General features: G+C 61.7%; 2 protein-coding genes and 1 long non-coding RNA gene across 4 annotated transcripts in view; 1 reads left to right on the top strand and 2 right to left on the bottom strand.

The window, feature by feature from the left end:
* The window catches only part of INPP5A (inositol polyphosphate-5-phosphatase A), a 149,261-nt gene extending 140,299 nt beyond the window's left edge, over positions 1-8,962 (top strand). Inside the window, exons 13-16 of one of the 2 annotated variants that reach the window (XM_043475065.1) lie at positions 4,109-4,220; positions 6,615-6,683; positions 7,416-7,452; positions 7,591-8,962. In XM_043475065.1, the coding sequence (XP_043331000.1) occupies positions 4,109-4,220; positions 6,615-6,683; positions 7,416-7,452; positions 7,591-7,640 (268 nt within the window). In that variant the 3' untranslated portion in view covers positions 7,641-8,962. Of the gene's footprint in view, positions 1-4,108; positions 4,221-6,614; positions 6,684-7,415; positions 7,504-7,590 lie in introns of both variants that reach the window. The other variant, XM_043475066.1, reaches the window with a different exon arrangement.
* A 1,591-nt stretch (positions 8,963-10,553) lies between these two features.
* NKX6-2 (NK6 homeobox 2) lies at positions 10,554-12,120 on the bottom strand. The gene is made up of 3 exons (XM_043476174.1): positions 11,487-12,120; positions 11,233-11,405; positions 10,554-11,002 (listed from the first exon to the last, which is right to left on the bottom strand). Exons 1-3 carry the CDS (start codon positions 11,890-11,892, stop codon positions 10,745-10,747), a joined length of 837 nt encoding a protein of 278 aa, XP_043332109.1. The 5' UTR covers positions 11,893-12,120; the 3' UTR covers positions 10,554-10,744.
* A 2,797-nt stretch (positions 12,121-14,917) lies between these two features.
* Positions 14,918-16,980, bottom strand: LOC122445784. The gene is made up of 2 exons (XR_006270672.1): positions 16,896-16,980; positions 14,918-15,227 (listed from the first exon to the last, which is right to left on the bottom strand). It is a non-coding gene; the product is annotated as an uncharacterized LOC122445784 (long non-coding RNA).
* Positions 16,981-27,822: the final 10,842 nt, after the last annotated feature.

The following is a 27,822-nucleotide window of genomic DNA, read 5'->3' as shown; positions in this document are numbered from 1 at the left end:
AGGGCTGTGCCAGCTCTCCAAGGACGGTGTCCCCTCCCTGCAAGCATGTCTCGGCCAGAGACCTTTCTCTGGCTGGAGGTGGGGCCTCCCCCTGAGGGGAGGTGGTCTGGGAGGGGCAGGGGGCAGGGGCCACTGGGAGGCCCATCGGTCAAGGGGTCAGACTTTCTCCGTTTAACTGGGAAGTAGCATTTCAGGTTCTCTAAGGTGGGAAAGGTCACGGTTTACAGATTAAGACGTGGGCTCCCTGAGCTGAGGGTCCCCGCTCACAGCCCCTGACCTCCCAGCCTGCATGCAAGGACCGAGTCTCCAAGGCAGGCCACCCACCCCCCGCCACCCCACAGCACAGGTCATCAACCCCTCCCTCACTTCCTAGGTCACGGCCCCTCCCCCACTGCTCAGATCACCCACCCCTCCCCCACTGCCCGGGTCATTCCCCCTTCCCCACCACCTTATCATCCCCTCCCCCACTACCCACCTTCCCTCCTCCAGTGCCTGGGTCATACCCATCCCCTCTATTTTGTTCCCTCATGTTTAAAACCATGTTCCTGACCATTGGGTGGCACTCACAGCCCCGTGTCTGGAGAGCTGTCCCAACACTGGGAACGTGTCAGCAGAAGCAGCTGCGGGGACGTGGTTAGAAATGGTGGCCACTTGGTACCCAGATGTGTTCTCTGACTACCAGAAAATAAGTGATCCCAGGAGAGCTGCCTGTGTGTGTGCAGGCGTGAGCTCCCGTGCACACGCGTGTAGGGTGTGTGCACAGAGGATCGTGCATGGGTGTATTCACTGGGTGCACTATGTCAGCACATGTGCCTGATGTGGCCCCACATGGGTGTGAATGCATGTGTGTGTGGTATGTACTTGTGTGGGTGTGTGTGCAGGATATATGTGGCCAGGTTATAGACTAATCGTATGTCTTTCTGCGGTGCATAGGTCTGCATGTGTGCCTATGGTATCCATAGTGCACGGGTGTGGGTGTGCACAGGCCTGAGTATATGTACATGGTGTGGATGTACATGTGTGTATGCAGACATGGTTACACAGGCACAGATGTGGATATGTGGGTATGTGTGCAGGGGTGTATGCAGCGTGTCTTGTGGGTGTGGGGTGTGGGGTGAGGGTTGTGTATGCACTTGTGCATGGGTACGTCTATACATGGGCCTGTGTGTGGTATGTGCGTGTGAATACATGAGTGTGTACAGGTGTGCATTGCATAGGTGTGGGTGTGTGTATGCATGAACTCCGTGTGCACATGTACATGGTATATTCACATATGAGCAGACAGGTATTGGCATGTGTGTAGATTTTTATGTGGGGGTGTGTGCATGATGTGTTCATGAGTTTTTGTGCATATGGTATAAAACTCATGTGTGTATGTGTATACATGTGTGTTTCCTGGGTATATGCATTCCCTGGGAGTGTTACCTGGGTGTATGGCCTGGGTGTGTATCTGGGTGTGTGCCTGGGTGGGAGTGTACCTGGTGGGTGTGTACCTGATGCGTGTGTACCTGGAGGTTGTGTACCTGGGTGGGCGTGTATCTGGTGAATGTGTACCTGGGTGGGTGTGTACCTGGATGGATGTGTACCTGGAAGGTGTGTACCTGATGGGTGTGTACCTGGGTGGCTGTGTACCTGGTGGGTGTGTACCTGGAGGTTGTGTACCTGGGTGGGTGTGTACCTGGGTGGACGTGTACCTGGGTGGGTGTGTACCTGGATGGATGTGTACCTGGTGGGTGTGTACCTGGAGGTTGTGTACCTGGGTGGCTGTGTACCTGGTGGGTGTGTACCTGGAGGTTGTGTACCTGGGTGGGCGTGTATCTGGTGAATGTGTACCTGGGTGGCTGTGTACCTGGGTGGACGTGTACCTGGGTGGCTGTGTACCTGGGTGGGTGTGTACCTGATGGATGTGTACCTGATGGGTGTGTACCTGGATGGATTTGTACCTGGAAGGTGTGTACCTGGTGGGTGTGCTGCCAGGTGTGCGGGGATGTCCTCGGGTACATCTGCCAGCTCAGGGCGTCCTGGGCCTGGGCTCTACCATGCTGCCCTCTGTGGTTAAAAGGCAGAACCTCCTGGCTCTGTTGATTCTGTTGTGGCTGAACCCCGGGGGATCTGTCCAGAAACAGCACTGGCCAGGGAGGGAGACCACATCCGGATTTGTCCACGTGGCCTCAGTCACAGAGAAGGGCCGCGCCGGCTCCTCTCCACACTCCCCAGGCCTGCATCATCCTCATGACTGTTCTGTGAAAACAGTTCTTCCTCTCGCTTGGGCCAGGTGGTCAGGACAGAGGCTCATGGGCTCCGGGGCTGCGGGCTCTTGGCGTTTGTGGAGACGGCCGGTGCTCCACTGGCTGCCCAGCTTTGGCATCTCCTGGGGGCAGGGGCTGGTGGACAGTGTCCGCCTGAGAGACAGTGGCCACCTCAGGGCATCCAGCCTGTCAACCGGGGAATCATGCGCCATGGGCACTGCTGGTGCCAGCAGGCAGGAGCTGCTGAGACAGCAGGGGTACTGAGTGGCATTCTCTGGCTGGCACACCTGGTTTTCAGAGCCTCTCTACCTCTGCCCTCATCATCCCAGCAGTGAACACACTCCAAATCACACTGTCATTGGCTTGCAAACAAGGATCAAAGTGTGAGTGAGATGGCCTAGCGAGCTCTCCCACCAAGACGCGGCAGCGACTTCCCGTGACGTGAAAGGCTCTCCTCGCCCCCACGCAGCCCTGCCCTGCCCCCTGCCCTCGGGACAGCCCCTTCCAAACCTCCCTTCCCTGAGGTCTGAGGGTCCCACCTTCCACGTGCTCCCCACTCCTCCCACCGACTCCTAAACAGGGTCTCACAGGCTCGAGATCCAGTCCAGGAATAATTCCCGTGGCTTTGCCTGTGTGGTGTGGGGCGGGGCCCTGTCTGTGTGGCCATGAGCACAGAGATTACCTTCCAGCCCCCAACAGGGTCTTGGCCCATGGGGGTCCACCCATCACAGCCAAGAACTCCCCAAACCTAGAAGTAACCAAAACGCCTCCAACATTGGATAGATGTTTGCTGCTGAAACGGGTCTGGGAGCAAACAGGAAGCAGGGTCCCGGGCAGCTGGCTGCGGTCGGGTGCCCTGGCTGGGAGTGGGCTGCTGAGCCCCCTGCATGGGGCTCTGCCCAGGTGTGTGCCTTGGGGCGACCGTGACCAACACACTGGGCAGACGCACATGTCCTGGCTCCGCCCAGGCAGAGTGTCTAACTCTCCACAGGGACTCATCCCTTCCCAAGTATGGATGAGTGCTCCACGTGGGGAGAGATGCTTTTACAGGACAAATTATTACGGAAAAAGCTCCAGCGTCCACTTTTGTGAAAAACAAAAATGCGTTTAACACAGGGACAGCATGCATCGCCCAGATGAGGCCAGCAGGGGCCACCTCCCTGCAGCGGACAGGTCCACCTTTGTGTTAAAGGTTAGGGAGTGCTTCTTGGACTCCTCCGTGGTCCCTAATTCAGAGTTGGACCATGTGTAGGTTCTTGTCTGTAATGATAAATATAAAATGGTGATTGAGGGCAGGAGAAGGGGATGACAGAGGATCAGATGGTTGGATAGCATCACTGACTCAATGGACATGGGTTTGGGTGGACTCCCGGAGTTGGTGACGGACAGGGAGGCCTGGTGTGCTGCGGTTCATGGGGTCACAAAGAGTCAGACATGACTGAACGACTGAACTGAACTGAAAATGGTGATATTTGACCAAGAAGGCTGTGTGCCTGGCCTGGTGCTTAGGAGGGGACCAGGACGTTTGTCCCGATGGTCCAGGCCTCCCACACACGGGGGCACAGGACACGTGCTGAGGGCAAAGGAACGGGTCAGCCAGCCGTCCACAGGCATCCTGAAGGTTTGTGCTTTAGGCTGCGTCCAGAAGCAAAGCCAAGTTGAGAAGACGAGCCGCGTACTTGGGGGGATTTATCTGAAGTGCTGGGAGGGACAGTGGTTCTGGAAGCTTCTGTCGCCTCTCTGTCCCCCGGACAGGCTGGGCCTTTCTGGGGTGCGGGCCGCGGGGCCTCCCCCACGTGGAGGAGGGGCTGCAGGGGGGCTGGCGGCGGCTGCTGACCGCGCCTGTCCTGTATCCCCAGCTACCCGTACAGTGAGGACTGCAGCCAGGGCCGGCAGTACATGAACACCCGCTGCCCCGCCTGGTGTGACCGCGTACTCATGTCCCCGTCCGCCAAGGAGCTGATCCTCAGGGTGAGTGAGGCCTGGAGGGCCGGGGGCGGGGCGGGCCGGCTGGGGGCAGGCCGACCTGGGGGGCGGGCCCGGCCTGGGGGCTCCCTCCTGCCGCCCGCCCGCAGTCCTCGGGCTGGGATGCAGCCCAGGTTCTGGGGTCAAAACAGCGTAAACTGTCGGTCGCCAGGGCGTCAGGAGTCGTTTCAGTTTATTGCGTGCTCGGAGAAGTCAATGGGCTCTTGTCCTCGAAAGAGCTCCTGAGCTGTGAAATCGTCCTATTTCCTTAAGTTGTAAATCTGAGCTGAGTCACACGAACGCCCGGGACTGGAGGCTGCTGCAGTGCTGGGGTGGGGGGCGGGGGCTCCAGCTCCTGTAGCCTCTCGATTCCTGGGGTTTTCAATACCCACGTTTAACACAAAAGGACTGCTCTCAAGAATCAATATCTGCACTGGTTTTGTCAACCCCATCAGTGAAAAAATACAATAATGAAGTGCATTGATTCATGAGGGCAGCAGTCCTGCCTCTGAGTGACGTGGGCAGCCAGTCAGGATGGGGCGAGTGTTCCCCCAACCTCAACCCAGGACGTCCAGGGCTCTGGTCACCAGCCTGCATGGCCCCCGCGGTTGCTCTGAGGAGTCCTGTCTGCCTCCGGGGCCCAGAGCCTCATCCAGAGACGCTGCCGGGAGGGCAGAGCTTCTGGGACCAGCCAGGTGCACGCCGACCCCCACCTGCGGCCCGGTGGCACCCCCTACGGAAGATCTTGCTGGTCTTTCCGGGGCGGGCAGCCCTGGACGCCCTGCTGTGAGCCAGCTCCCAGGGAGAGACCTCCTGAACTGGGCTGGGTGCATGGAGGCTGCATTGAGTGCGCTGTGACGGGGCCTGGGGGCTGGCTGGACAGCTGGCGGGCAGGCCCCCAGAGCCCAGCACGGAGGACGGGCCATGGGCCCTCCCATGAGCAGCCTTCACAATGTAAGCCGCAAGGGACAGGCGGGCCCTGACCGCACAGACCTTGCACGCACGTGTGGCCTCAGACTCAGCCCCGCGCCCCCTGCCGGGCCTGCCCCCGGGGCTCCATGATGGGCCGAGAGGAAGCAGAGTGGACAGTGGACACGGTGGGCCACACCTGCCAGCTCCGAGTGCACTGGGCCAGCGGAGCCCCGAGCTGCGGCCAGAGCGGGTTCATTGGGGCAGAGAGGAGGTGAGGGTCATCTTCCAGGGAAAAGACATCTTGCGGTGAAGCTACCAGGACAGCCGGAGTGCCTGGTGTCGGGAGGCACCCAGGGCTGCAGAGTCCAGGAAAGCGGACAGCAGACGACCACCTGTGAGTGGCCTCGTCTCCGCTCTCGGGCCGGAGGTTTGATGCTGCAGACTCGTGGGGACGGAGCCTGGCTGGGCGGCCCATTGTGGAGAGGGCCAGGAGCCTTCCTGGCCAGGGGGTCCCCGGCGGGCCCTCCCCTGGGGCTCCCACGGTGGCGGGCGTCACCGGCCCAGCAGCCGCCTCGCCGCGGCTTCCGCGGCATCATCCATCATGCCACGCTCGGTCAGCTCAGCGTCATGTCGGTTCTGCTTCCCGCCCCGAACTCGGAGGGGGCGGCCGCCGTGATGGATGCGCAGGGAGGTGTGAGAAGCCCGCTGTGATCTGTTTATCTGTCTCACGATTATGCACTTGGAAATCCACAATTTTATGCTGCCTTTGTAAATTACCACGCTGCGTTTGATGAATGCTTCCCACTCCAGGGAGGCGCTGCGGCCACCACGGATGTGCGGGGGTCTGTTGTCGCAGTTCCTGGCAGACGACCACGCTGGAAAGTAAAGCTGACCTTACTTTTCCTACTGCATTAAGGATAATTCAGTTTATGGTCTCAGAGGCTTCAGCCGCGGCTGTGAAAGCCCTGCCCAGCTGGAGCCGGGACTGACCACCAGCAGCACGTCCTGGGCGGCGCCCGCAGGCTGGCGGCGGGGAGGCCTGAGCGCGCAGCCCTGTGCGTTCAGGGGCATCTGTTCTCCTGTGAACAGGGAGTTCTGGGTCAAAAACAATTGCCAAGGGGGAAAATGGAGACAAGGTGGGACTCTCTGGTGACAGGAACACACCTGGAAGGAGAGCTCCCATCTGCCCTGATGGCCGTGAGCTGAGGCCACGCCAGCCCCCAGGGAACGTTGCCTCCGGCCCCCAAGGAAGGTTGCCACCCCCCCGAGGCCGGAGCCCTCCCCCCCGCGCGCAGGGGCCGAGTGCTGCCTCCGGCCGCTCCTTCCTGGGGGCCAGCGGCTCACTGGCGGTTCTGAGCCGGCTGGAGCCCCAGGGAGGAGTGGGCAGGGTGGCAGAGGGTGGCACAGCCACAGAGGCTGTCCCTGCTGCTGCCCAGGAAGCCCCCCGCTTCTGCCTCCCACATCTCTTCCTCTGTTTGCTTTTCCCAGTCGGAGAGCGAGGAGAAGGTCGTCACCTACGACCACATCGGGCCCAACGTCTGCATGGGAGACCACAAGGTGACCGACCGGTGCGGGGGTGTGGGGGGCGGGGCTGTCGGGGTGCTCCTCCTGACCCACCCTCCGCCTCCTGGTCCGGCTTCACAGACGTGGCCGAGTCTGCCTGTGTTTGATTTTAATGGAGCACCAGCAGGTGCGTAGGGGGTGGTGAGGCAGGTGGGTAGGAAGACAGGAGACTGGTCACAGCAGAAAGAGACGGAGTCCGTGTCTGCCAGAGGACCGTGCCCCCTGGTCCCTCTGGAGGTGTTTCCGAGCCTGCACCCGAGCACCTTACTGGCCTCCGCCCCTGCCGCCCGGGTTGGGGGAGATGTCCGTGTCACCGCCCAGCTTCAGGGAACCGCCTAGTCTTCCCGGACCAACCTTGGATGTGTGACTCTGCCCGGCCCCCAGCCTGCAGCCCCTCTGAGGGGCGTGGGGCCACGGGTCCTGTGTCCCCGGCGGCCCGGGAGAGACGGTCACCGCTTCCCCTTCTCAGGCCGGCCGCCCACGTGACCCAGCGGCTGGATCCCCAGCCAGGCTCCGTCCTTCCCTGTGTTCTCGGGGCCTGAATCGCGGCTCTGAAATGAGCTTTTACACCGGTTTCTATGTGGAAATAATGCTGTCTCTGTGGAGCACGAAGGCCCTCTGCCTCCCGCCTCGGGTCGCCCAGGGCCAGCTCCCCAGGACAGGGTCCGGCGCTGGGCCCGCTGGCCGTGGACGGTCGGCCCTGACGACCTCTCTTCTCCCCCGCAGCCCGTGTTCCTGGCCTTCCGCATCGCGCCCGGGGCAGGTAAACCTCACGCACGTGTGCACAAGTGTTGTGTGGTGCAGTGACGTGGTGGTAAATATGCCTCCTTCCCTCGAGTTCACCTTTCTGAGCTTTTCCCGGTGTGTGTGCCTCTGTAACCAACGCCTGATTCCACGGCAGGGAGGCGATGCCAGCGCCTCGAGGGGACCCCCGGCGAGACCCCCCCGTAGCACCAGGGCCCACGTCCTCCGACAGCTGCGTCCAGACCGCCCGAGCGCCACCGCCAGACGGCCGGCCCCACACTCTGCTTCAGCCCCGGACGGCGCTCCGGACAAGCCTCACATACCTCACCGTCGTGTCTGTCCATGCGGCATCAAGTAGAAACATTGGGTTTTTTTTTTAACGAGTCACAGTCCTGTTGCCAAAACTCTAATAGACAGCAAAAAGATGTGTATTTTAGATGTCACGGTTTTCGACTTTTAATCATTGTCAGCGTGGAGGAGCTTCTCGGGCGCAGAAACCCCGCGGGGCTGAGTCACCCTGCGGCGGGGGCTGAGCCGGCGGCCAGGCTCCACACTGGGGGCACGAGGCCCCCGCTTCCGCTCTGGAGGCCCCTCCCCGTTGTCACTCTGATGCCATGTTACATGGCTTCTGAGTCACACTGCAGCTGCTTTCCATTTTTATATATATAAATATATATAAATATATACTTTTTAAAAATAATTTATAAACCTTACCAAAACTTACGCTAAATATACTTTCCAGTATGAATGCTTGAGTGTCCTATCAGCAGTGGAACTGAGTCTGGGAGCCGGTCGCCTGCGCGCCCACACACGCCTGTCAAGCCGGGACTGCGCCCGGGCGTACGGCGGGGCTCGGGCGGCCCGCGGCGCTCACGCGCGCACAGACTCCTAGGCCGCCTTCTGCGTATCAAGAACTGAATGTGAAGTTTATAGCTAGCTCGGGTGTACCTTTCAAGAATTTTGTAAACCGTTTTGTCCGTCTTTTGTTACTGTTCTATGGTGCCAAGTATTCTACATAAAACAATAATATCATGGGAGAAATAAAACTAGCCTAGTCTGCTTCCGATAGAAACCGCTTTTAACATGGGCTGTATATAAACTATTAAGAGAAACAAACTGTATGCGTGCCCGGTTGCCGCGCCTCCCACGGCTCGTCGTGACCCTGCCGCACGTCCCTGCCCCCGACACCCAGCAGAGGTGGCACCCGGCCCGAGGGTGAAACACAAATGACGTTTATTGATCTGCTTTAACACTACAGAACTCCCGGGCTGGATGCAGGCGCCGGGGCGATGCTTGCTTTAGGTGAATCACTACCGTCGCAAGCGATTTGGCGTCCACCGGCCGAGTCTGCATCCTCGACAGAAAGATCAGGGTGTGTCAAGCTGTCGTTACTCTGTCCACGTGCCGCATGGCTGTTTCGGCCCACGGTGATTTCTGTGTAGCAGGGTTTCAGCTGTTGGTCACTCTGGAGGCCTTTGGAAATGACCGCTCCGGTCCCTAAGCAATAAAATTGATTTTGGTGAAAACAACGTTTGATTGTGTTTCCTCCTCTGGCGCTCCGGGCCCTTTGCAGGCTGCAGTCCAGGTCACCTCGTCCGCAACCCAGGCCCCATGTCCTGTCGGATTCTGTCACAGAGCTGAGCCGTGATGGGGAAAAGAAAGAACGTCTTTTGGAATAGGTAGCTACTGGGATTTACCCCTCAGCATTTTTTAAATGAAATTACATAAATGCATTGCTTTCCTCAAAACTTTAAAACTGGAAATTCCTTTGCTCCTAACTTAGAGCTGAAAAAATAGTTTTTATGCACATAAATTTTTTTAAAGTTCTCTCTTAAAAAGAAAACCAATCAGTGGAAAGCATCTGTTTTTAAAATTGGTGCAGTTGTGTGGAAAAAAACTCAGGCTTTTACTCTTTTAACATTTCCAGTAATGACTTCCAAGATAAATCTTACAGTAATATAACCCTTTATATTTAACTTTTAAAATTAACACCACAGTCATGCCCATGAAGCTGCAACCACGGGGAGCATCCAGTCTGGGGGCCGGGGCGGGGGCGGGGGGGGGGGGGACTCTCCCGTGAACCAGAGAGATCCAGGCTGTTCACCAGAATCCTTGCCTCTGAGGTGGGGGTGAAGAACACGCCAGAGAGGAGAGCGTCCCTGCCTCTCCACGGTGGGGCCTGGGGGGTCTGGCCGGTGGGGGCACCCTGGGGTGCAAGCTGAGCTGCCCGGGAGGGGCATGGAGCTCAAGAGGCCGCCAGACATACTTCCGGTGCAAACCCCAGGGCCCCCAGAGAACTACGAGCTGCTGGCAGAATTACTTTGGGCTTCTCTTTGTAGTCCTTTGAATTAAGTCACACTTTCTACCCATAAAAAATCTAAATAATAGCAGCAGATCAGCTATGGTGCTGATGAGTTTAAAACCTGATTTATTTCACCCTATGTTGAGTTTAGCGCGACTTCCGAAGTCTGCAGCTACTAAGGCTGGGCGGTTGAATCTACATAATCAGACCAGAGCAGGTGGGTAGGAGCCGGGGCCCACAGGCGACCTTCACCAACCCCCCCACCCACCCAAAGCTACCGCCCGGGGTGGGGCGGGCACCGGGAATGTGTTTAAACCTGCCCAAACTTCATCCATCGGAGCCTCGAAAGGAGGGCCCTAGCCCTGGGGTAGCCGGAGTGGGGCGGGGAACAAGAGGCCCTACCTGCTCCCTGCTCCTCCCCGCGCCGTCGGCTCTGCTCCAGCCCGCGGAGTCCGGCTCCTCGCGGCTCCCGGCCAGGGAGCCCCTTCCCTCGGCGGGCGGTCCGAGGGTCCGCGGGGCCGGGCCGCCTTCCCCGCGCCGGTCCTCTCGGCGCCCTCGCTTCTGCGAGCTGCTGCCGCCCGGGCGCCCGGAACGCGGGACCCCCGGCCTCCGTCGGGCCCGCTGCCGAGCCCGGCCCGCGCAAGCCCCAGGTGCCCTTCCAGCCGAAGGCGCGGGCCCCGCGGGCCTGGACACTGGACAGCGGCCCGGCACGGTGTCCCCGGCAGGAGCGGAGGCCGCGCCGCCGCCTCGCCCGCGGCTTTCCGAATGGGAAGAAACAGGCGAAGGGCCCAGGGAGCCGCGGCTCCGACGGGGACGTGTTAAATAATTTATTGATTATACAAAGTGATTCCACCAGGGACGCGCGGCGCCGGCGGCCCCGATGCAGAGCCTGAGCCGGGCCGCCGTATAACTTACTCTGTAAAAATATATATACACACTGCGGCGCGGGCGGCTGGCTAGGGCGCCGGCCCGCGTCCGTACCCTGGTTGTCCGGCCCGGCCCCGCGCCCTCACGAGGCGTCCCCCGCGCCGCCGCCGCACGGGCTGACCAGCGCCAAGTTCGGGGCTTTGTGCTTCTTGAGCAGCCGCGTGATCTTCTCGTCGTCCGAGTTGGGGTCCAGGGGCCGGTTGTACTCGTCGTCGTCGTCCTCCGCGTCCGAGCCGCCCACCTTCAGCTTCTCGGCGTCCGAGTCCTGCTTCTTCTTGGCCGACGCCATCTCCGCTGCATGCCGCTTGCGCCACTTGGTCCGGCGGTTCTGGAACCACACCTGGGGTGGAGGGCGCCCATCACGCGGGGTCCCCCGGAGCACCCGCCGGCGGCAGCTCGGCCCCTCGGCGGCCTGGGCCAGCCGCTGGCGCCCGCGCGGACGCCGAGGCCCGCCCCAGGCTGCCCCTCCGCTCCGGCCCCGGCCGCGGCGCGGCCGCTCGCGCGCCTTTCGCAGGACGCGGGGGAGCGAGCGGGCTGCGGCTAAGCGAGCCACGCGCGACGCCGCCTCACCTTGACCTGGCTCTCAGTCATGCCCAGGGAGTAGGCGAGGCGCGCGCGCTCGGGCCCCGCCAGGTACTTCGTCTGCTCGAAAGTCTTCTCCAGCGCGAAGATCTGCTGGCCGGAGAAGGTCGGCCGCGAGTGCTTCTTCTTGCCGTCCTTGTCCAGGACCCCGCCGGCCTGGGCTGGAGAGGGGGGCTCGGTGAGTGCGGCCAACAGTCCCGCCCGCGCCAGCCCCACGCCGAACCCGCGCGCGGGCCACTTACCCGGGCCGGTCAGGCGGGGATCCCTCCAGGGCGAGCCCTGCACCACTCCGGGCCAAAAGATGGGCGGGCGCCCAGGAAGCTCGGCCAGAGGCTTGGGATAGCCGCGCGCCACGGCGGCCGCGGGCCCGAAGTAGACGCCAGCTGACGAGGCCAGCCCGTTGAGCCGGGGCAAGCCGCCCAGGAGGCCGCCGCCCGCCGCGCCCACCGGCCGCCCCAGGATGTCGCTGATGCCGTGCGGGGTGCCAAGGGGCAGCTGCGCGCCCAGGCCGCCCAGCGCGGGGGCCTTGAAGCCGGCCGGGCCCTGCAACGCATATGGGAACAGCGACGTCTTCATCTCGGCCATGTTGTGCAGCGCGGCCAGCGGGGCGCTGCTCAGCACGAACGCGCCCGGGCGGTTAGCGTCCATGGGCGCCGCCGCCGCCGGCCCGGGCGCCCATCCGGGCCCCGCCGCCGCCGCCGCCGCCGCCGCACGCCGGCCCGGGAAGTTTGCGCGCGGCCCGGGCGGGCGCCGGGCGAGGGCGCCGACGGCGCGGAGGGCGGGCTCGAAGGCGGGTGGCGGCTCCGGCGCAGGGCGGGCGGCGGCGGGGGCGCTCCGGGAGGCGGCGGCGGCGGCAGCCCCGGGGCCGGTCGGAGCGGCGCCGCGCGGGCCGGATGCGCTGATAACCGCGGGGCCCTGGCGCGGCGCGCGCGCTGATTGGCTGTGGGCGCCCGCGGCCCGGCCATTGGCCAGCGCCCGCCGTCCGCGCGCCCCCGCCGCGCACTCCATGAAGCGCCCATTAGCGCGGCGGGTCCCTCCCGGGCCGTAAATTTGCCCCCTGATTTATCTCCCCGGGGACGAAATAAATCCCGTTGGATGGGAGTTTAGTTAGGCAAAGGTTTTAATGGGAAATCAGGAAAAAATACGAGAGCATATTTTATCACCGAGAGAATGCAGATTTGAGGATCCACTCGGCACACTCGGTGCGCCCTGTTCGGCGCAGAGGCGCCAGTGGGAGTGCGCGGGGAGGCGTAGGCAGTCCCGGGGTCACGGTCCCAGGTTTGAGGGAGGACCGAGAACGTTTCCGAGAACCTCCTGCTCTGGGATGCAGAGGGCGCGAGAAGCGGGACGTCAGCGCCCACGAGCCGAAGGTTAGACTTGGCCCGCGAGAATCCGCTCTGTTTCCCAACCCAGTGGCTGGCGCCTCGGCGAGGCCTGCCCCGGGGCCTCCAGGTCGCGTGTGGTGTGTATGGGGACCGGGTCCCCGTCCACTCCCGGCCCGCGGGGCTGTACTCGGCCGGGTTGGGATATTTCCCGGTCGTGCGGTCGCACTCACTCCTGGGAGGCAACCTGAACCCGGAGCTCGGGCCTGGACGCCGCGCGGGACCTTACGTGCAGCCGCTCCCTCGCAAAGCGCGGCCGGAGCCTCGGGTCGGGGACCCTGGCAGACTGAGCCCGAGTCACGGGGCGTGTGGGGCCGCGGGCAGAAGCGCGGCCTTTTGACGGGCACGCCGGGCGCGTGGTGTAGTCCTCGGGGTGAGCACTCCTCCCACCCCGTAGATGGTTGTGCGGTTTAAATACGATCGCAGTAAACTGCGAGCGCCGGCGGAGAGCAGGCGCCGAGTACAATCGTGGACGTTGCCTCCTAGGTTCTCTTGGGTGGTGTCACATATTAAGTGACGGTTATTACTATTATTCACTGCCCGTTGGGAACGTGACGGGAACGCGTACCAACTGACGGCTGCTGTTTCGTGTCCGGGGCTGGGGAGGGCGCGGTAGGGAGCGGTGTCTGCCAGCCGGCCTCTCTCGGGCCCGGTGCAGCCGGTTAGCAACGACTTTCCCGTTTCACCCGGGCCGCCAGGATTTCGGTGGCGCACATGAGAGCAGCCCTCTCGGCTCTGGGCGGGGACCCAGCGTCCCCTGGTACCGAGATCTCCAGGGGTCTATTTTCGTTTTGTGCAGTTCTGCGGGTGTGGTGCTGCAAGTCCCTACGCCAGATCGCCTCTAAGAAAGCCACATGCCGCCGGGGCTGGGCGGGCATTAGGTGGCCCCCATTGCCCGCGTGTGCGCGCACCGTGCTGTCCTGGGCGGCACGCCACCGCGCGTGATACCGGCCGGCTTCGTGTGCGGTGCAGCCCGCGCGCAAGGGAGTTTCTCTCTTCCTGCTTGCTTGGCCGGGCCGCACTCGCGGGATCCGGGTGCGGCTGCCCCGCAGGCGATCCGCACCAGCCAAGCCAGACCCCGGACACCGAGTTTCTCCGCGCTCACTATGGCGGCTGCACCCTGAGATCCGCCCCGGGCCTGGCTTGCGCCCCTTACCTGGGGCACAGCGTTTGTGTGCCCCGAGAGCGCAGCCGCGGATCCTTTTCTGCCGGGTTTGGGCCCCTCTGGGCTCCTGGAAGGCGGCGGCCGGGCCGCCTCTGATCCGGGCGGGAGGTCAGGACTTGGGGGAGGGACCCGGGGGACTGGGGCGGGGCCACGTGAGAGGCGGGCCGGCTCCCTTTCCTGACTCTGCTCCGGGGAGCAGGTTCTGGATTGCTGCGGCCAAAGTCCCCTTGGCGGGCCAGGCGTGGCGTGCCCGGACAGTCGACAGGGCGCATTATCCTCCCCGAGACCTTGGTTCGGTGGCAGGAGGAACACTGCCGCTCTGGGCGCCGCGCTCGGCTCCTCGAACCCCAGGCTGGGTCCTCTGCATCCTCCTTCCCTCTGAGGAAACAGTGCCGAGCCGCTGCCCTGCGCCCCGGGGCCCTCCCTAGGCTGCGGCCGGAACGCTTGGGGTTGCGAGTGGGGCTGCATCGCCTGCAGCCGCAGCGCGCTTGGCTCTCCAGGGAGCTAGGTGCCGTGGGTGCGGAATGGGGGGCCGGAGTGCCGTTTGGAGGGGCCAGAGTGGGTTGGGGGGCGCCATAGGAGGGGTGAGGGCAGCTGCATCTCCATGCTGTCTGGCGGGGGTAGTCTCGGTGTCCTCTCCACGCGCCCTCTCCCGCCCCGCGCACGGGGGTTCCCAAGCCCCAGATGCCCGCCCGCCTACCCTTCCAGACGCGGTGGCACGGAACCCCACCGCCACCCCCGACCCCAGCGCCCCAGTTCCGGGTGTGTAGGCTCAACCAATTCCACCTGTCGGCCCGCCATCTCCGGGCACTCCGGGGCTGCGTGCCTCCGCCTGGAGCCCGGCCCCCGCCCCACCTTCTCCTCCGGCGCTCCCGGGAGCCGCCCCCTGGGTAGGACCGAAGGAAACGCCTCCCCGCTCCGGGTCGGCCAGGGAAGGGAGGGTTCTGCGGGGAAGGAGCGCCTCGGGTCCCGCCGCCGGAGCCGATTCGGCCGGAGCGGACGGGTCTGCCAATGCCCCCTCCTGGTACCGAAGGAGAAGCCCCGCCAAGGAAGGCGGCCGTGCGCCTCGCCTCGCTCTCACGTTGACGTCGCGGGCACGCGCGGAACTCGCGGTTTGGCAGAGATCTTGACTTAGTCACGTTTATTTATCGGGTCATGCTCCGTGTCAGGCGCGCTCTGGGAGAGCCACGTGAACAGCGAGCGCCACCCTGCACCCCGGCGGGCACGACTGGTGGTGTTCAGTCGCCAAGTTGGCGGGCTCTTTGCGGCCCCATGGGCTGCAGCAGGCCAGGCTCCCCTGTCCTCCTCTGGCTCCCGCAGCTGCTCAGATTCATGTGGGTGATGCCATCCAACCATCTCATCCTCTGCCGCCCTCTTCTTCAACAATAAACAAAACCCCGCAAGTCCGTGCAGGAGAGGAACGGGACCAATGATAGCTGGGAAGAGGGAGGTCAGGAAAGGTGGTCCCTCAGGAGGGCCAGCCAGGACCAGCCGGTGTCCTAGCCCGGACTGGGTCAGAGCCTGGCCGGCGTGGGGCCGGGGAACGGAGGGGAGGAAGGGGGTGCGTCTCTGGAGGGAGCTTGGATCCCGTCTCCAACCAAGCAGATAGCTCTGGAGTTGGCAAACCGATGATTTGCCATTTTGACTGGTAAGTCGTGAAGCTGCCCCCTGCCCCAAGCACGCCCCCTCGATGGCTTCCTGCAAAGGGCAAAGGACCCTGGCTTTGTCCTTCCACGTGGGATCAGTCCTCGACCTCGGGAGCAAGAGGAGGGGACCGCACCTGGGGGCGGAGTCAGGGGGCTGCTCACCAGGGGTTGGTGGGTCAAGAGAACCAAGTGCCTGCCAGCTGGGGCTCAGGGATGTCGGGGTGGAGGCGTGGCCCCCGGGGCCCTGGAGCCGGAGAGGCCGCCTGATGGGCGCCGGTGCTGCTGCAGGGCCTCCCAGGTTCTGCAGACGCTGAAGGGAGCTGGGTGGGCGCAAACCCCACCCCTCCCCACAGACATCCCTGCCGGGAAAGACCGGACCCCTGCCTATCCCGCTGGTGCCCTCGCCTGGCCGACCCCGGAAAGGCAGCTGGCGGAACCCCTGCCGGCTTCGCTCCGCCGACCCCCAGCGCCACCCGCAGGGTGACTGCCTGAAGGGTCACTGCGGGCTGAGGGTGCGCCTGGGCTGGGGGGGGGGAGGGAGGGGTGACGGTGGCCACGAGAGGAGGCCCAGCGGGGCGCCAGCCCGACCTCACCCTCTCCCCCCTGCCTGAAGCCCAGTCCTGCCCCCCATAATCCGTTTGGGTCTAATCCCCATGAGATGACCAGTGAGCCTCAGACCCAGGCCCTCAGCGGCCCCCTCCCCTCTGACCCCCACACTGGCCCCTTTGCTGCCGCCCTGCCTTCCACCACCCCCCGGACCACCGTCCGCGGGCTCTCGTCGTCCTGAGGCTCACTCTGCTCGGTCCGCTCTGAGCCCCTCCGCACTGATGCACCTGCCGTCAAGTCGGCTCCCGGTTGCAAGGGCCCCTCATGCCTGGGGCACCCAGGGGGCTGAGTGCTACAGGGTCAAGAAACGAACATGAACCCAGTTCCAGGCTTCAGAGGCTTCAAAGCCTGGGCTCCCCCAGAGAGATCCCTGTGCTCAGGTGGCAGACACCATGGGCGTGTGGGTGTCCCTGAACGGGACTTTCTGAGCCAAGCACCTTCCCTGGGAAGATGCTGGCCAGTCCCTGGGAGGCTGGGGCCCGTGGCGGGTGGGAGGGGCCCAGCAGGTCTGTAAAGGAAGCAGAGTCCCGGGAGCAGAGGCCAAAGGGCCCGGGCTGCCCGCCCCTTCCCCGCAGGAGGCGGCCTGGACAGGGGCCAGGGCTCCCGGACCTGCGGGGAGCTCCCACCCCTCCCCCGTGCGCGGCGAGGCTCCGGCTTCTCTGGGCTTGAAGCCCCGCCCCCAGCCAGGGACAGGTGGGCGTCCCCCCCGCAGAGCCCCTCCCCGCGCCCCAGCTCCCCTTCTCCAGCTCCTGTACTTTAAAAGTTATGCGTCTTGATACACGTAGGAACATCCCCAGAGCAGCGCACAGAACCACACTATTCCTTCCTGTCTGCAGACCCCCCGCCTCTCACCATGCTGTGTGCGGACCTCGCCTTCCTTCTCCTGAAAGAAGCACCCAGGTTGAGACTGTTCTCCCGCCCCACAGAAACGGGGCGGCTGTGACCACGTGGCCTCCCGGGACCTCCGGCTGTGCAGGGCCCCACGGTACTGAGTCATCTGACCTCACGACTCTGGGTCACTCCCTCCCCGGGGGCACATGGCCGCAGGCCTCTCGTGCCTGCTGGGAGGTGCCCCCGTACGAACAGACGCCCACCCTCCGCTGACGTAGGCCCAGTTGTTTTCAGGCTCTTCTCAGGCAGCTTCTTAAGAGGGTGGCATCTTGCAACCTCCTTGACGGTGCACCTGGGATCAGCAGGGAGGCCCCATCTGCTGGGCCGTCTCGGCCTCAGACTCTCGGCCCCTGCACGTGGGCGGCACTGGCCACACCCCGCCGCCCCGCCCACCTGGGCTTCCTCCCTCCCCGGGGCCCCGCCCCCAGGTCGGCTACCCACCCCCTCACACGTTCCACGTCCAATGGGCACAGAGGCTGGGTCGCCTCCTCGTTTCCAAGGTCCTGCAAGGTTCTTGGTCCAGGACAGGCTCCGACCCACCAGGGGCCCAGGCTGCAAAGAGCTCGAGTGAAGGACTGGCTGGATGAACACCTCACCGGCCGAGAGAATCGGGGGTTCAGGAGGGAACCGCCCATGCGGGTCTGGACCAGGCAAAAGGCATGGACAAACCTGCCCCTCAACCTCTCCCCCTCCTGCCTCCAGGCCCGCAGGCCCCCCAGCTCCTAGCACCTTTCTGGGGTTGCCATTTTGCTCCGCTTTCTGCTTCTGGGTGGTGCTCGGCTCTTGGTTGGAGATCTGTGGCCCCCAGTGCCTCGCAGCCGTATCCACGCTGGGCCGGGGCGGGGGGGGGACTCCAGCCTCCAAGAGTGCGGCTCCCACTCCCTCCATGGAGGGGGCCCAGCTGGGGCACGCACCTCGAATGTTCTGACATGAGCTGGAAATCATTCCCCACTCTATGCCAGGCAAAGGGGCCCTGAGGAGGAGGTGCAGCCGCATGGCGCCTCAGAAGCGCTCCTCGGGGTCCCAAGACTCGCGTCTCCTTCAGGGAAGGACAAAGACAGCGCGGCCGTAAATCAGCCCCAAGCTCATCCCAGGCCCCCCGCCCCGGACCCCCGCACCAGACGCGCAGTCTCGTAATGATCTCTCTCCGGGGGCTGCTCTCCCGGTGGTCTGACCGCGTGCCAAACGTGCTAATTGGGCGCCGAGCGCAAGATTTGTGTTAGGGCATCGGCTCCAGCCTGTTTGCTGTGCTCCCAGGATGGCTCGGACACGCTGGCCAAGTGGATGCTTCCGGAAGGGCGTCTGGCTGTGCTCCAGGCTGCTCTGGAGCCCGTGGGGGCTTGCTGGCGGGTGAGGGTCCAGCTGTGCTGTGACCAGCGCCGCCCCCACCCCTGGGCCCCGCCGCTGTCGTCGGTTCTATCCGCCGCGGGCGGGGTCTGGCGTCCATGTATCCCCAGGTCTTTATTAAAATGCCTCGGGACGGAGGCTGCAGACAGGAGGCCAGTTAACGACCAAGCCCAACAAACGCAGGTTGACGTTATTGACAGGGTGACCCCGGCACCGTCACTGAGGGGGCCAAGCGGCTACCTGGGGGAGGGCCTGCTTCCAGGAGACCCATGGAGGGGGCGGGAGCTGGGGCAGGGCCACCCCAAGGACCATCCCAGAAGGCGGGGGTCATCTCCAGGGAGGAGCTGCCCCTGATGGGAAACTATTCGCCCTTTTAAAGGGTCACTGGGCAGCTGGCTGGACCAGGAGGGGTTTCAGGTAAGCACGCTGAGGTCCCCGCCCCGTTCTGGGCTGAGGGGGCGGCAGGCAGGGGTCCTTGGTCTACGGAAAGCCTCTCCCACCAGCGCAGGTCAGGGCTGGCGTTGGCCGCAGGCTGGCATTTCTCCTCTAGGCTCCTAAAAGGGAACAGCCAGGCTCCGAACAGTCTCCCTGACTTTGAGGAATGTATCTGCCATGTGAGACAAAGAGAACCCCACGCCTCCTGCAATGCCTGGGGGCTTCTGACCCCCAGCCCAGGCTGCCCACTGCCTGGCCACCCCCCGTCTGGGAAATGGGTCTCGCAGGGCTGGGGAGGCAGTGAGCTGGGCCCAGAGGCTAGTCTGGCCCAAGCCCCCCAAGGGCTTCAAAACTCTGCAGCTGCCAGGCCACCAAACCCCTCTGTCATGGGGTAGGGGTGTGGGCAGCCCCAGGGGCTGGTGGCCCGTGACATCAGGACGAAGTTTGGTCTGTGGGACCCTGTGAGCTTGCGTTTCACGACCTCGTTGCCTCTTCCTACAAAGGGCCCCAAGAGGTTGTGCCTAATTTAATTCACCTCAGGAAGTTAATCCACCCTCCTGGCCAGAGTTCCTCCTGCCTGGCCCGTGGGGGTCCCGGGCACACAGGAGGTGTCCCGGGCACAAAGGTTGTCCTGGGCTCATGGGGGAGGGGGTCCGAGGCACACAGGGGGACACAGGGGGAGTCCTGGGCACACGGGGGGTCCCAGACACGTGGCAGGTGTCCCGGACACACGTGGGTCTTGGCCCCAGGCACATGGGGGGGGGGGGGTCTTGTGCACAAAGGAGGGCGCTAGGCTCACCGGGTGCAGGCTGGGTGCTCCCTGGGCCCCATGGGCTCCAGCCGTGGTGGAGACTGACTGCAGGCAGTTTGGATCCTGGTTCTGCTATCAAGGCATCCTTGCCGGCCTCAGGCCAGGGCGGCATTCTTGACATCTTTGGATAAATGACAGTTGACAAAGACCTGAGTGGAAAGCAATTTTGTCTCAAACAGAGCTTTTCTTATGGTCATGAGGGTGACAGACACCAGTTGTGAAACACTGAACCGATGAAGAAAGGAGCCGTCTACCGCGGCTCAGCGCCCACTCCACAGCGTGGCCAGCCTCCTTTCTGCTCACCGCTTCGCTCTCCTGCATGACCGACCGCAGCCTGAGCCTGTGGGGCCGGCACTGCCCTGGTCCCCGGGGGCACGACCCCTAAGCGCCGAGCAGATGAAAGACGCCACCCGTGGGCGGTCTCTCTGTGTAAGACCCCCACCCAGAACTGACACACACTCTCCAGTCCAGGCCCCTCTGTGTCCTGGCACCTGCGTGGCACCGCCGGGCAGGACCCAGGATCGCGAGCGGCTCTGTGGGTGTGCCACAGTCTGTATGCCAGCGCCTTCGGCTTCCCCAATTTCCCACCTTTAGCGATTGTCCCGGGAGGGCCGCGGGGCACATGTGCAGAACCTGATGGCCGTGTTGGGGTGAGTCCCTCTGAGCCTCTGAGCAGATCTGGAGGTTCTCAAGTTCATCCTGTGTGGCTCACCTCAAGTTCAGCTGTGGTTCCAGCAGTGCCGCTGGTCTTCCGTTCCCTGATGCACTTCTCTGACGTTCCTTCACTTCCCTGGCGTTCCCTGATGTCCTGCCTCCCTTCTCACCTGTGGCTCCCCCAGTTCTTCCGTTTGTCATCCGGTCTGCTTTTCTGCTTGCTTGGTCTTCCTCTGGCCAGGACACAACATGGAGACACAGGGGCTCCTCCAGGGAGACCTGTGAGGTCCTGGTGAGGAAGGTGGGCGCGTCCCTGCCAACAGGCAGTCAGTGAGTGACCTACAGACATATGTGGCCAGACAGTAAGACCTCTGAGGTCTGACTCAAAGCCACAGTTGATAACAGTGGAAGCTACAAGCTGTTCTGAAGAGAAACCTGGCACCAAAATCCTTAAGAGTTAAAAAGCGACAGAAATGCACAAAGAAGCAAAAAGAAACCAAATTGTGGTCGTGAACCTTAACTCACCCTCCTAATCCATGATGGCCCAAGTCAGATGTGGGGAGTGGAGGGCTGAATGATCAGTGCTGGGATCTAGTAAATATATTGAATTCTCTCTTCTGAAAACAGAAACACGACCAAGTTACGGGAGCAACCGCACATTATTCACGAAGCAGATATCAGTAGTTTCACCGAAGTAAACAGACTGCTTGTATCCTGGGTGAACAGTAACCTGGAGCTGGGCTGTGTGTGAAGTGTGACATCCACAAAAACACGCACGATGGGGGCAGCCTTCTCTGAGAGCTTTTCTAATATAATAGCACTTGGGGAAAATGTGCCATCATTTCATTAAATAGATTGTCATTTCATCGTTAAATATATGGACACTTACCCAGAGAAAAATCTCATAAGTAGCCATGGCACCAAACGCTGCCCTGGGGAGGAGCCTGCGCGGGAGGGGGAAGAGCCTTGTGAGAGGAGGAGGAGCCCGGGTAAGGGGTGTGGCCTGGGGAGAAGGGACAGGTTGGGGGAGGGGAGGAGCCCGGTGGAGAGGGGGAGGGACTTGGAGGAGGGGCAAAGCCTGCGGAAGAGAGGGAAGGACTTAGAGGAGGGGCGGAGCCTGCAGAGAAGGGGAAGGGACCTGGAGGGGCGGAGCCTGTGGAGAAGTGGGAGGGACTTGGAGGAGGGCGGAGCCTGTGGAGGAAGGGAAGGGACTTGGAGGAGGGCGGAGCCTGCAGAGAAGGGGAAGGGACCTGGAGGGGTGGAGCCTGAGAAGTGGGAGGGACTTGGGGGAGGGGCGGGGCCTGTAGAGGAAGGGGAGGGACTTGGCGGAGGGGCGGGGGCGGGGCCTGCAGAGGAGGGAGAGGATGTATTTTGTCTTCCTTCCTTTTTGCAGTGTCCACTGCGTTTCCCCGTGTTTCCTGTGTACATGATCCCTTTTATTAACTCAAACATCAAAGGTCCACATCCTGGGAGCTGACTGGCCGTTGGTCAGGACGGATGAGGCCGGGCTGAGTCTGTTTGAGCTCAGGGACCGTCTTCTCCCGCCCTGTTGACTGCGGGTCTGTGAGCAAAACTAGCGACACGGGAAGAGGAAGCTGGAGCCCCAGGGGCGGCCGTGTGGTACGGTCAGCGGGCGAGGTGGTTCTGGCCGTGGGGTGCCCGTGACGTGCGGGTGCTCTGAGCAAGCCCCCCTGACTGGACCCAGGGGCCAGACCTGCTGGGCTGCAGCCCCAAGCTCATGCAGGAGGAGCCTCTCCGCTCTTGGCTGGGGCCCTCCTGAGTATCCACCGCAGACTCCACCCTGCTACCCCCACGCGGGACGTTCACCGCGAGGCCTGCCTGGGGTCCGCGGAGCGTGCCGAGACTTGGAGCTGGTCCCTGCAGCAGGATAGCCTCCTCGGTTGCCGCTCGTGCCGAGAGAGGCTGGGGAGGACCTGTGGGCCAGCGGCAGAGCGCCAGCCCGCGGTGGGGGGTGCCATGTGAGCAGCTACGAGCCTCCTCCAGGGGATTGCAAACTCGGCTAGAGGGGCAGGCTGAAGGCCACGAGGGGCAGGCATGGGAGCACCCTGGTCGTGGGCTGCAGGGCAAGAAGGCTGCAAGGGGGCAGGACGGGGGATGCGTGGGAGGAGGACAGCCCCACCTTGATCTGGCCCCTCCATGCCCTGCCTGGGGCAGCTCCGATCAGGATCAGGCTGCTGTTCTCCAGCTGATCGGAGCCCTGAGTCTGGGCAAGATCGTTTGTTTTTATCTTAATGTCTCACTGCATATCCAAACTGGCTCCAGTTCCAGCAAGTCAGGGGACGATTTGTAGCTTTATAATACTGGCCCTGCAGCTGGGACACCTGGGTGGTCAGGGGACTCAGATGCTGAGCCGAGAGCCCTGGGGCTTGGAGGCCATGGCCAGGCCAGCAGAAGGTGGTTCAGTCTGCAGACAAATCTTCTTCCCCCTTTTACTTAAACCCTGAGATTTTGGCCCTAAGGATGTCTGCGCTCAGTTTTCGGGAAAATCCAAGCTAGCCTATTGTGAGGGGCTGGAGGGCCGATAGGCAGCCAGGGTGGGAGCCTTTGGAGGGCAGCCTGCTCCAGGATGCCAGCCCTCAGCAGACGGCCACACGTGTGGCCACACCTGGCTCTCTGTCCTCACTGTCCCATCACTCCCAGGCTCAGGGGTCAGGTGTGACAGCTTCCACCACTACTGATGTCCACACGGACATCATCCTGACATGGTTCCCGGCTGCAGTGGCTGAGGTCAGACACGCCCCCTCCCCAGGCTTGTCCCCCTCCACACCCCGCCCCCACTGCCTGCCCGGGGACTCCGTCCACACTGTCCCAGCCCCCGCCCAGAGCCTCTCCCACAGCCTGGCCCATCCAGCACAAATGCCCCCCTGAGAGGCCTGCGCCGCCCTGGGAGGGGCTTTGCTGGCCCAGCAGACCCCTGGAGGCGGCCCCCCAGGATCCTCTGGACAGCAGTCACCCCATCCCCGCATCCAGTGTTCTCCATCACATATTATGCACGACTTAAATGGCTCAGCTGGTGAAGAATCTGCCTGCAATGTGGGAGACCTGGATTCAATCCCTGGGTTGGGAAGATCCCCTAGAGAAGCACATGGCAACTCACTCTAGTATTCTGGCCTGGAGAATTCCTTGGACTGTATAGTCCATAGGGCCGCAAAGAACTGGACATGACTTAGCAACTTTCACTTTCACTAAAATGTAACAGTAAACCAAAAGTCCTCTGTAGAACATCCACTTGGCCCTGGGGAGGACAGACGCCTAGGCCCCCCCAAGTCCATCCACCTCACCAGGTGCTCCGACAGAGTCCCCAGGGGGTCCCTGCCTGCTGGCTCTATACCTGGCCTCCGAGTCACGAGATACATGAAAAGATGGTCAACTCACTGGTCAAGGAAATTCTATGCAAACTGCCCCCGAGACACTGGCCCCCAGCAGCCCTGAGTCTGGGGGCTCCGGCCACAGCTTCTTCCGGGGACGGTTCTGAGCCCGAGAGCTGAGCAACCTGTCAGAGCATGTTTCCCGGGTGCGGGAGTCCCAAGGCTCAGACAGGAAGGCCCCTGGTTCCCCCGGACTGTTTGCCCCCAGAACCCCTGTCCCAGAGCCTGGCTCAGAGCAGGTGCCCAGAAGAACAGGGAGGGTGTGCGGGCGCCCCGATCCCAGGGCTCTGGGCCGAGGAGGCTCCACCTCATTTTCCTGGGGCCGCCTCTCACCGTGTGTCAGAGAATTAAAATCTGTAATAAGAGAATTTAAGAGCTCCCCATCAGCTCCTTCCCGGCCATCAGCCAACAGCACGGGGTGTTAATCTAGTCATCTGCCTCTGGTCTCAATGAATTGTGATAAAAACGTCAAACAATTAGATTATCCTGGTCGCCAGCGCCCTTGATTGAGTGGCGAGGCAGGGCGCGTCCCTTGAATCACCCTGACAAAGGGGCTGCTCACTGCAGGGCGTCCCCCAGCCCCTCCGATTCCACGTGGGGGCCTGGTCTGTCCAAGGCCAACACGGGTCCCGGGAGCAGGGCTATCTCTCAGGAGACCTCCATCTGGGCATGGGGGCCCATGGGGCGGGGGCCAGACTGATGCTGGGGGAGGGGAGGAGCAGGCAGGCCCCTCCCCTCCCGGACAACCCCCGGGAGGCGAAGGTCACGGGCCCCTCTCAGAGCCCCAGAAGGGCTGCCCATGGAGAAGCCCCCGGTCCAGGGGAGGACCCTGCAGTTGGGCCGCCGCCCGGAGGGAGTTTGCAGCAGCCGCTCCCCAGGAACCACGCCGCCTTCTTCTTTGTAAGGGCAGAGACGCGCTGAAAATTGATTTCTCTGTTGGAAATGGGATAATGAAACTGGTTGTTTCTATCTCCATCATCGTCATAATAAAATGAGAGGACGTGAAGTAATATTGTATGTCTTAATGCAAGGGAGCATTAATTGAATACAAATGGCCTTTCTTGAAGTTGCTGGGTTATATTTCAGACATATGGGATAATGATGCCAGTTAATCATTTTTACAAGATATAAAATTACTGGCTCCTCCAGGAAGATCATTAAGGAAAACAATTGTTCACAGCAATTGAAAATAGAGTTTTAATTATTTAATACAGAAATTAAACTATTAAGAGACCAGTGTTGAATGAGGGAACTTAATAGAAATTTATATACAAGCGTCTGTGGACATTTTAGCTTTATTAACCCACCTAATTTCTTAATCCTGATCAACCCAGAAGGACTGTTTGAGCTGTGAGAGGGAATTAACTGCTGGGAGAGGAAGGTGGGCCCAGGTGCCGGAGGCCCCGGGGGACAGGGGACCTGGCTGGAACCGTAGGCCGGCCCCCCGGAGAGGACCAAGGCAGGTGCCCTGATGCAGGGGGCTGAGCTCAGCGCCAGGACAGACAGAGGCCGGGTCTCCCTCGAGGCGAAGGCAGAGGCCATGTCCCGGGAGACGGACCTTGGTCTGCCTGGTGATGGTGTTATGTGGGATTCCATGAGCAAAAGGGTGCTGTCCGGGGGGGAGCTGGGACCACCCCTGGGGCAGATCATAGGAACATGAACCCCCACCCGGGCTGGCCCAGCTCCACAGCCCACAGACCCCCAGCGATGAGGGGGACTCTGGGCTCCTCACCCATTCAGAGATCCCCCCCCAACCCACTGACCCTTATTCCGGGGCACTGGAATTGTCGTGCTTGCAGGCAGCCTGTCTGAGGGTAGGAAGACTTTGAGCAAGATTCTGACTAACATCTCAAAATGACAAGGCCTTTACCAAGTGCGAAAACACCAGGAGCTCACTGTGCGAAAACAGGAAATCTGAGTGCTTTTCTCCCTTTAATTCCCCCCTAAATTTCCTATAATAAAGCATACTGCTGAAAGAAACTCCATATTTTAAAAATATGGAAACCACTGTTTCTAAGACGTAAATTCAGAAAGCAAGTTGAACTTCGAAGCGGGTGACTGACCAGCAGAAACTGACTGGTCCCATCCCCGGCTGCTGCGAGCCCCTGCTGCCGCCACCGCCGCCCCCCCCCCCCGCCCCGCCCCGCCCCACCCCATCCTGGGTGCTGCCCTGTCCGGGGGAGGCTGGGGCTCCTGGACAACCAGCTCAAGGTCGGGGAGCCTGTCTGGACTCTGGAGCTCAGCCTGGCCCTGAGCCAACTGCTGCTCAGGAAGGGGGAGGCTGGGTGGGGGCAGGGCTGGGATCTCCAGGCAACGCTGTCCCCTTCCCCTGTGCCGGGGCGCCCCATCACCCACCTGCGTCCTTTCTGGAACACTCACAACTTTCAGGCCTGGCCGCCCTTTCTCAAAGGGCCGTGCACTGTTGGAATTACATTGTCTCCTATTATTACCAATAAATTCCAAGTGATCTTTTCTCTCCTTATAGTTTTTAGGGTTACATAAATTTCACCTACGCGGTTTTTCGTGCTTGAATATATTACAGAATGCCACTTGTGTTACAGCAGCTAATTGATACTGTGATTTGTCATGTTGCCGGGACATAACTCAGAGGGCGACTGAAGCCTCGGCTGCACAGAACGGCACTCACATTTCTCACAGGAGAGACACGGCTCCAGGTGAAAAATGCGACGCTGCGCGGATGAAGTATTTCCAGAAGCTTTTATCCTTGTTGTCTGGGAGGGTGCCAGCATCTTTCTAGAGGGAAGCTCATATTTCCAACGCTGCCCCATTTGAATTTATTCCCTGGTCATTAGTTAGCGCTTTTTTTAAAAAAGAGAAAAAAAAAACTGGAACAAATATGTGTATATGTTTGAAGAAAAGAAAAAAATCAAACACAAAAGAGGGGAATCATCACCTCAATATAATCAAAGATGAGGTCTTAAAAAACTTATGGTGAATTAATTATAGATTCACAGGAAGTTGCGGAAACAGCCCACGCAAACCAGGGGCCCAGGCTGGTGCTGCGATCCGGCGTGGACCTGGGTCTGCCGCCGTCACCCCGACAGGGGTGCGTCTGTGAGGTGTGTGTCTGTGTCTGGGTTTCCGTGTCTGTATGTTTGTGTGCCTCTGTGTGTGTCTGTGTGTTTGCGTGTGCTCGTGTCTATGCCTGTGTTGTGTCTCCCTGTGACTGTGTGTGTCTGTCTGTGTGTGTCGGTGTGTGTGTGCACGTCTGTGTGTGGCCAGGGCGCGGTGCAGTGTTCTCCCGAGTGTAGATTTGTGGCCTGGTCACAGCCCAGGTGCAGAATCCGGCTTTGCCCCAGGCCTTCCGTGGGCCGTGTTCTCCTCTCAGCTGCTCTGCGCTCTGAGGACGTTGTCTGAACGACACCACAGTGAGTGACCTTGTTGGTGTTGGCTTCTCCGCCCAACACGATGCCCTTGAGGTCCAGTCCAGCCACGGGTGCTTCCTTTCCGTCATGGGTGTTCCAGCAAGTAAGTGCACTGCCTGCTTAACCACTCGAGGTGAAGGCCTTTGGGTTGGTTCTAGTTTTTGCTCTAATGGGATGAAGCTGCCAGACACATTCATGCAGGTATGTTTGTGTGAACCTAAGTTTCCATTTCCCTGGGATCCGTGCAGAGGCTGGCTCAGGTGCTAACCGCACACACAGTTTATGAAAACCTGCCAAGCTCTTTTCCAGAAGGGCTGCACCACTTTACATTCCTTCCAGAGACACGGGAGACCAAGGATTCCTGGCGTGTTTGCTTTGCCATTTCCGGTCCCTCGATTCAGGGGAGACGAGGTCTTGGCCCCAGTCTCCCCGCTGGCTCTTCTGCCTGCCGCTGCCACCAGCCTGTCCCCTCCTGGTCCCCGCAGGCCTGCGGAGCTGGGTATGCCCTAGAGCCGTTAGAGTGCAGACCAGGCCGCCCCTGCCACAGGGCTGGGACATCAGGGCTGTCAAGTCCCACGCCGGCCACGCCACCGAGAGGCATTTGCAGCGGACATCCCAGCCCTTCCCATCTCCTTGGCAAAGCCCCACAGGGCCAGTGGGTCAGGCTGGGCCCCTGGGAGTCCTGAACACACGGTCACCTTTACCCAGGATGTGAGTCCCAGCCCCGGGCAGAAAGCTGGGGCAGGGAGGCCCCGGGGCTCAGGTCACACGGCCACACTCTCCCTGTGAGTTTGGAGGTACTGGCGTCTGCACCAGGCGGGGGGCAGAACCAGGCTGGTCCCTGCTTTGGGGGCACAGAAACACAG

The sequence above is a fragment of the Cervus canadensis genome, chromosome 8, assembly GCF_019320065.1.
Source record: "Cervus canadensis isolate Bull #8, Minnesota chromosome 8, ASM1932006v1, whole genome shotgun sequence".
NCBI classification, from domain to species: domain Eukaryota; kingdom Metazoa; phylum Chordata; class Mammalia; order Artiodactyla; family Cervidae; genus Cervus; species Cervus canadensis.
Note: the sequence above shows the minus strand (reverse complement) of the source record. Positions and strands in the feature narration are given on the sequence as shown.

Coding starts and splice junctions, on each gene's coding strand:
- NKX6-2 (XM_043476174.1), bottom strand. CDS start 11,892: ATGGACGCTAACCGCCCGGGCGCGTTCGTGCTGAGCAGCGCCCCGCTG. Junction 11,406..11,486: donor TCCCCGCCTGACCGGCCCGG/GTAAGTGGCCCG, acceptor CCCCCTCTCCAG/CCCAGGCCGGCGGGGTCCTG. Junction 11,003..11,232: donor TGACTGAGAGCCAGGTCAAG/GTGAGGCGGCGT, acceptor CCTCCACCCCAG/GTGTGGTTCCAGAACCGCCG.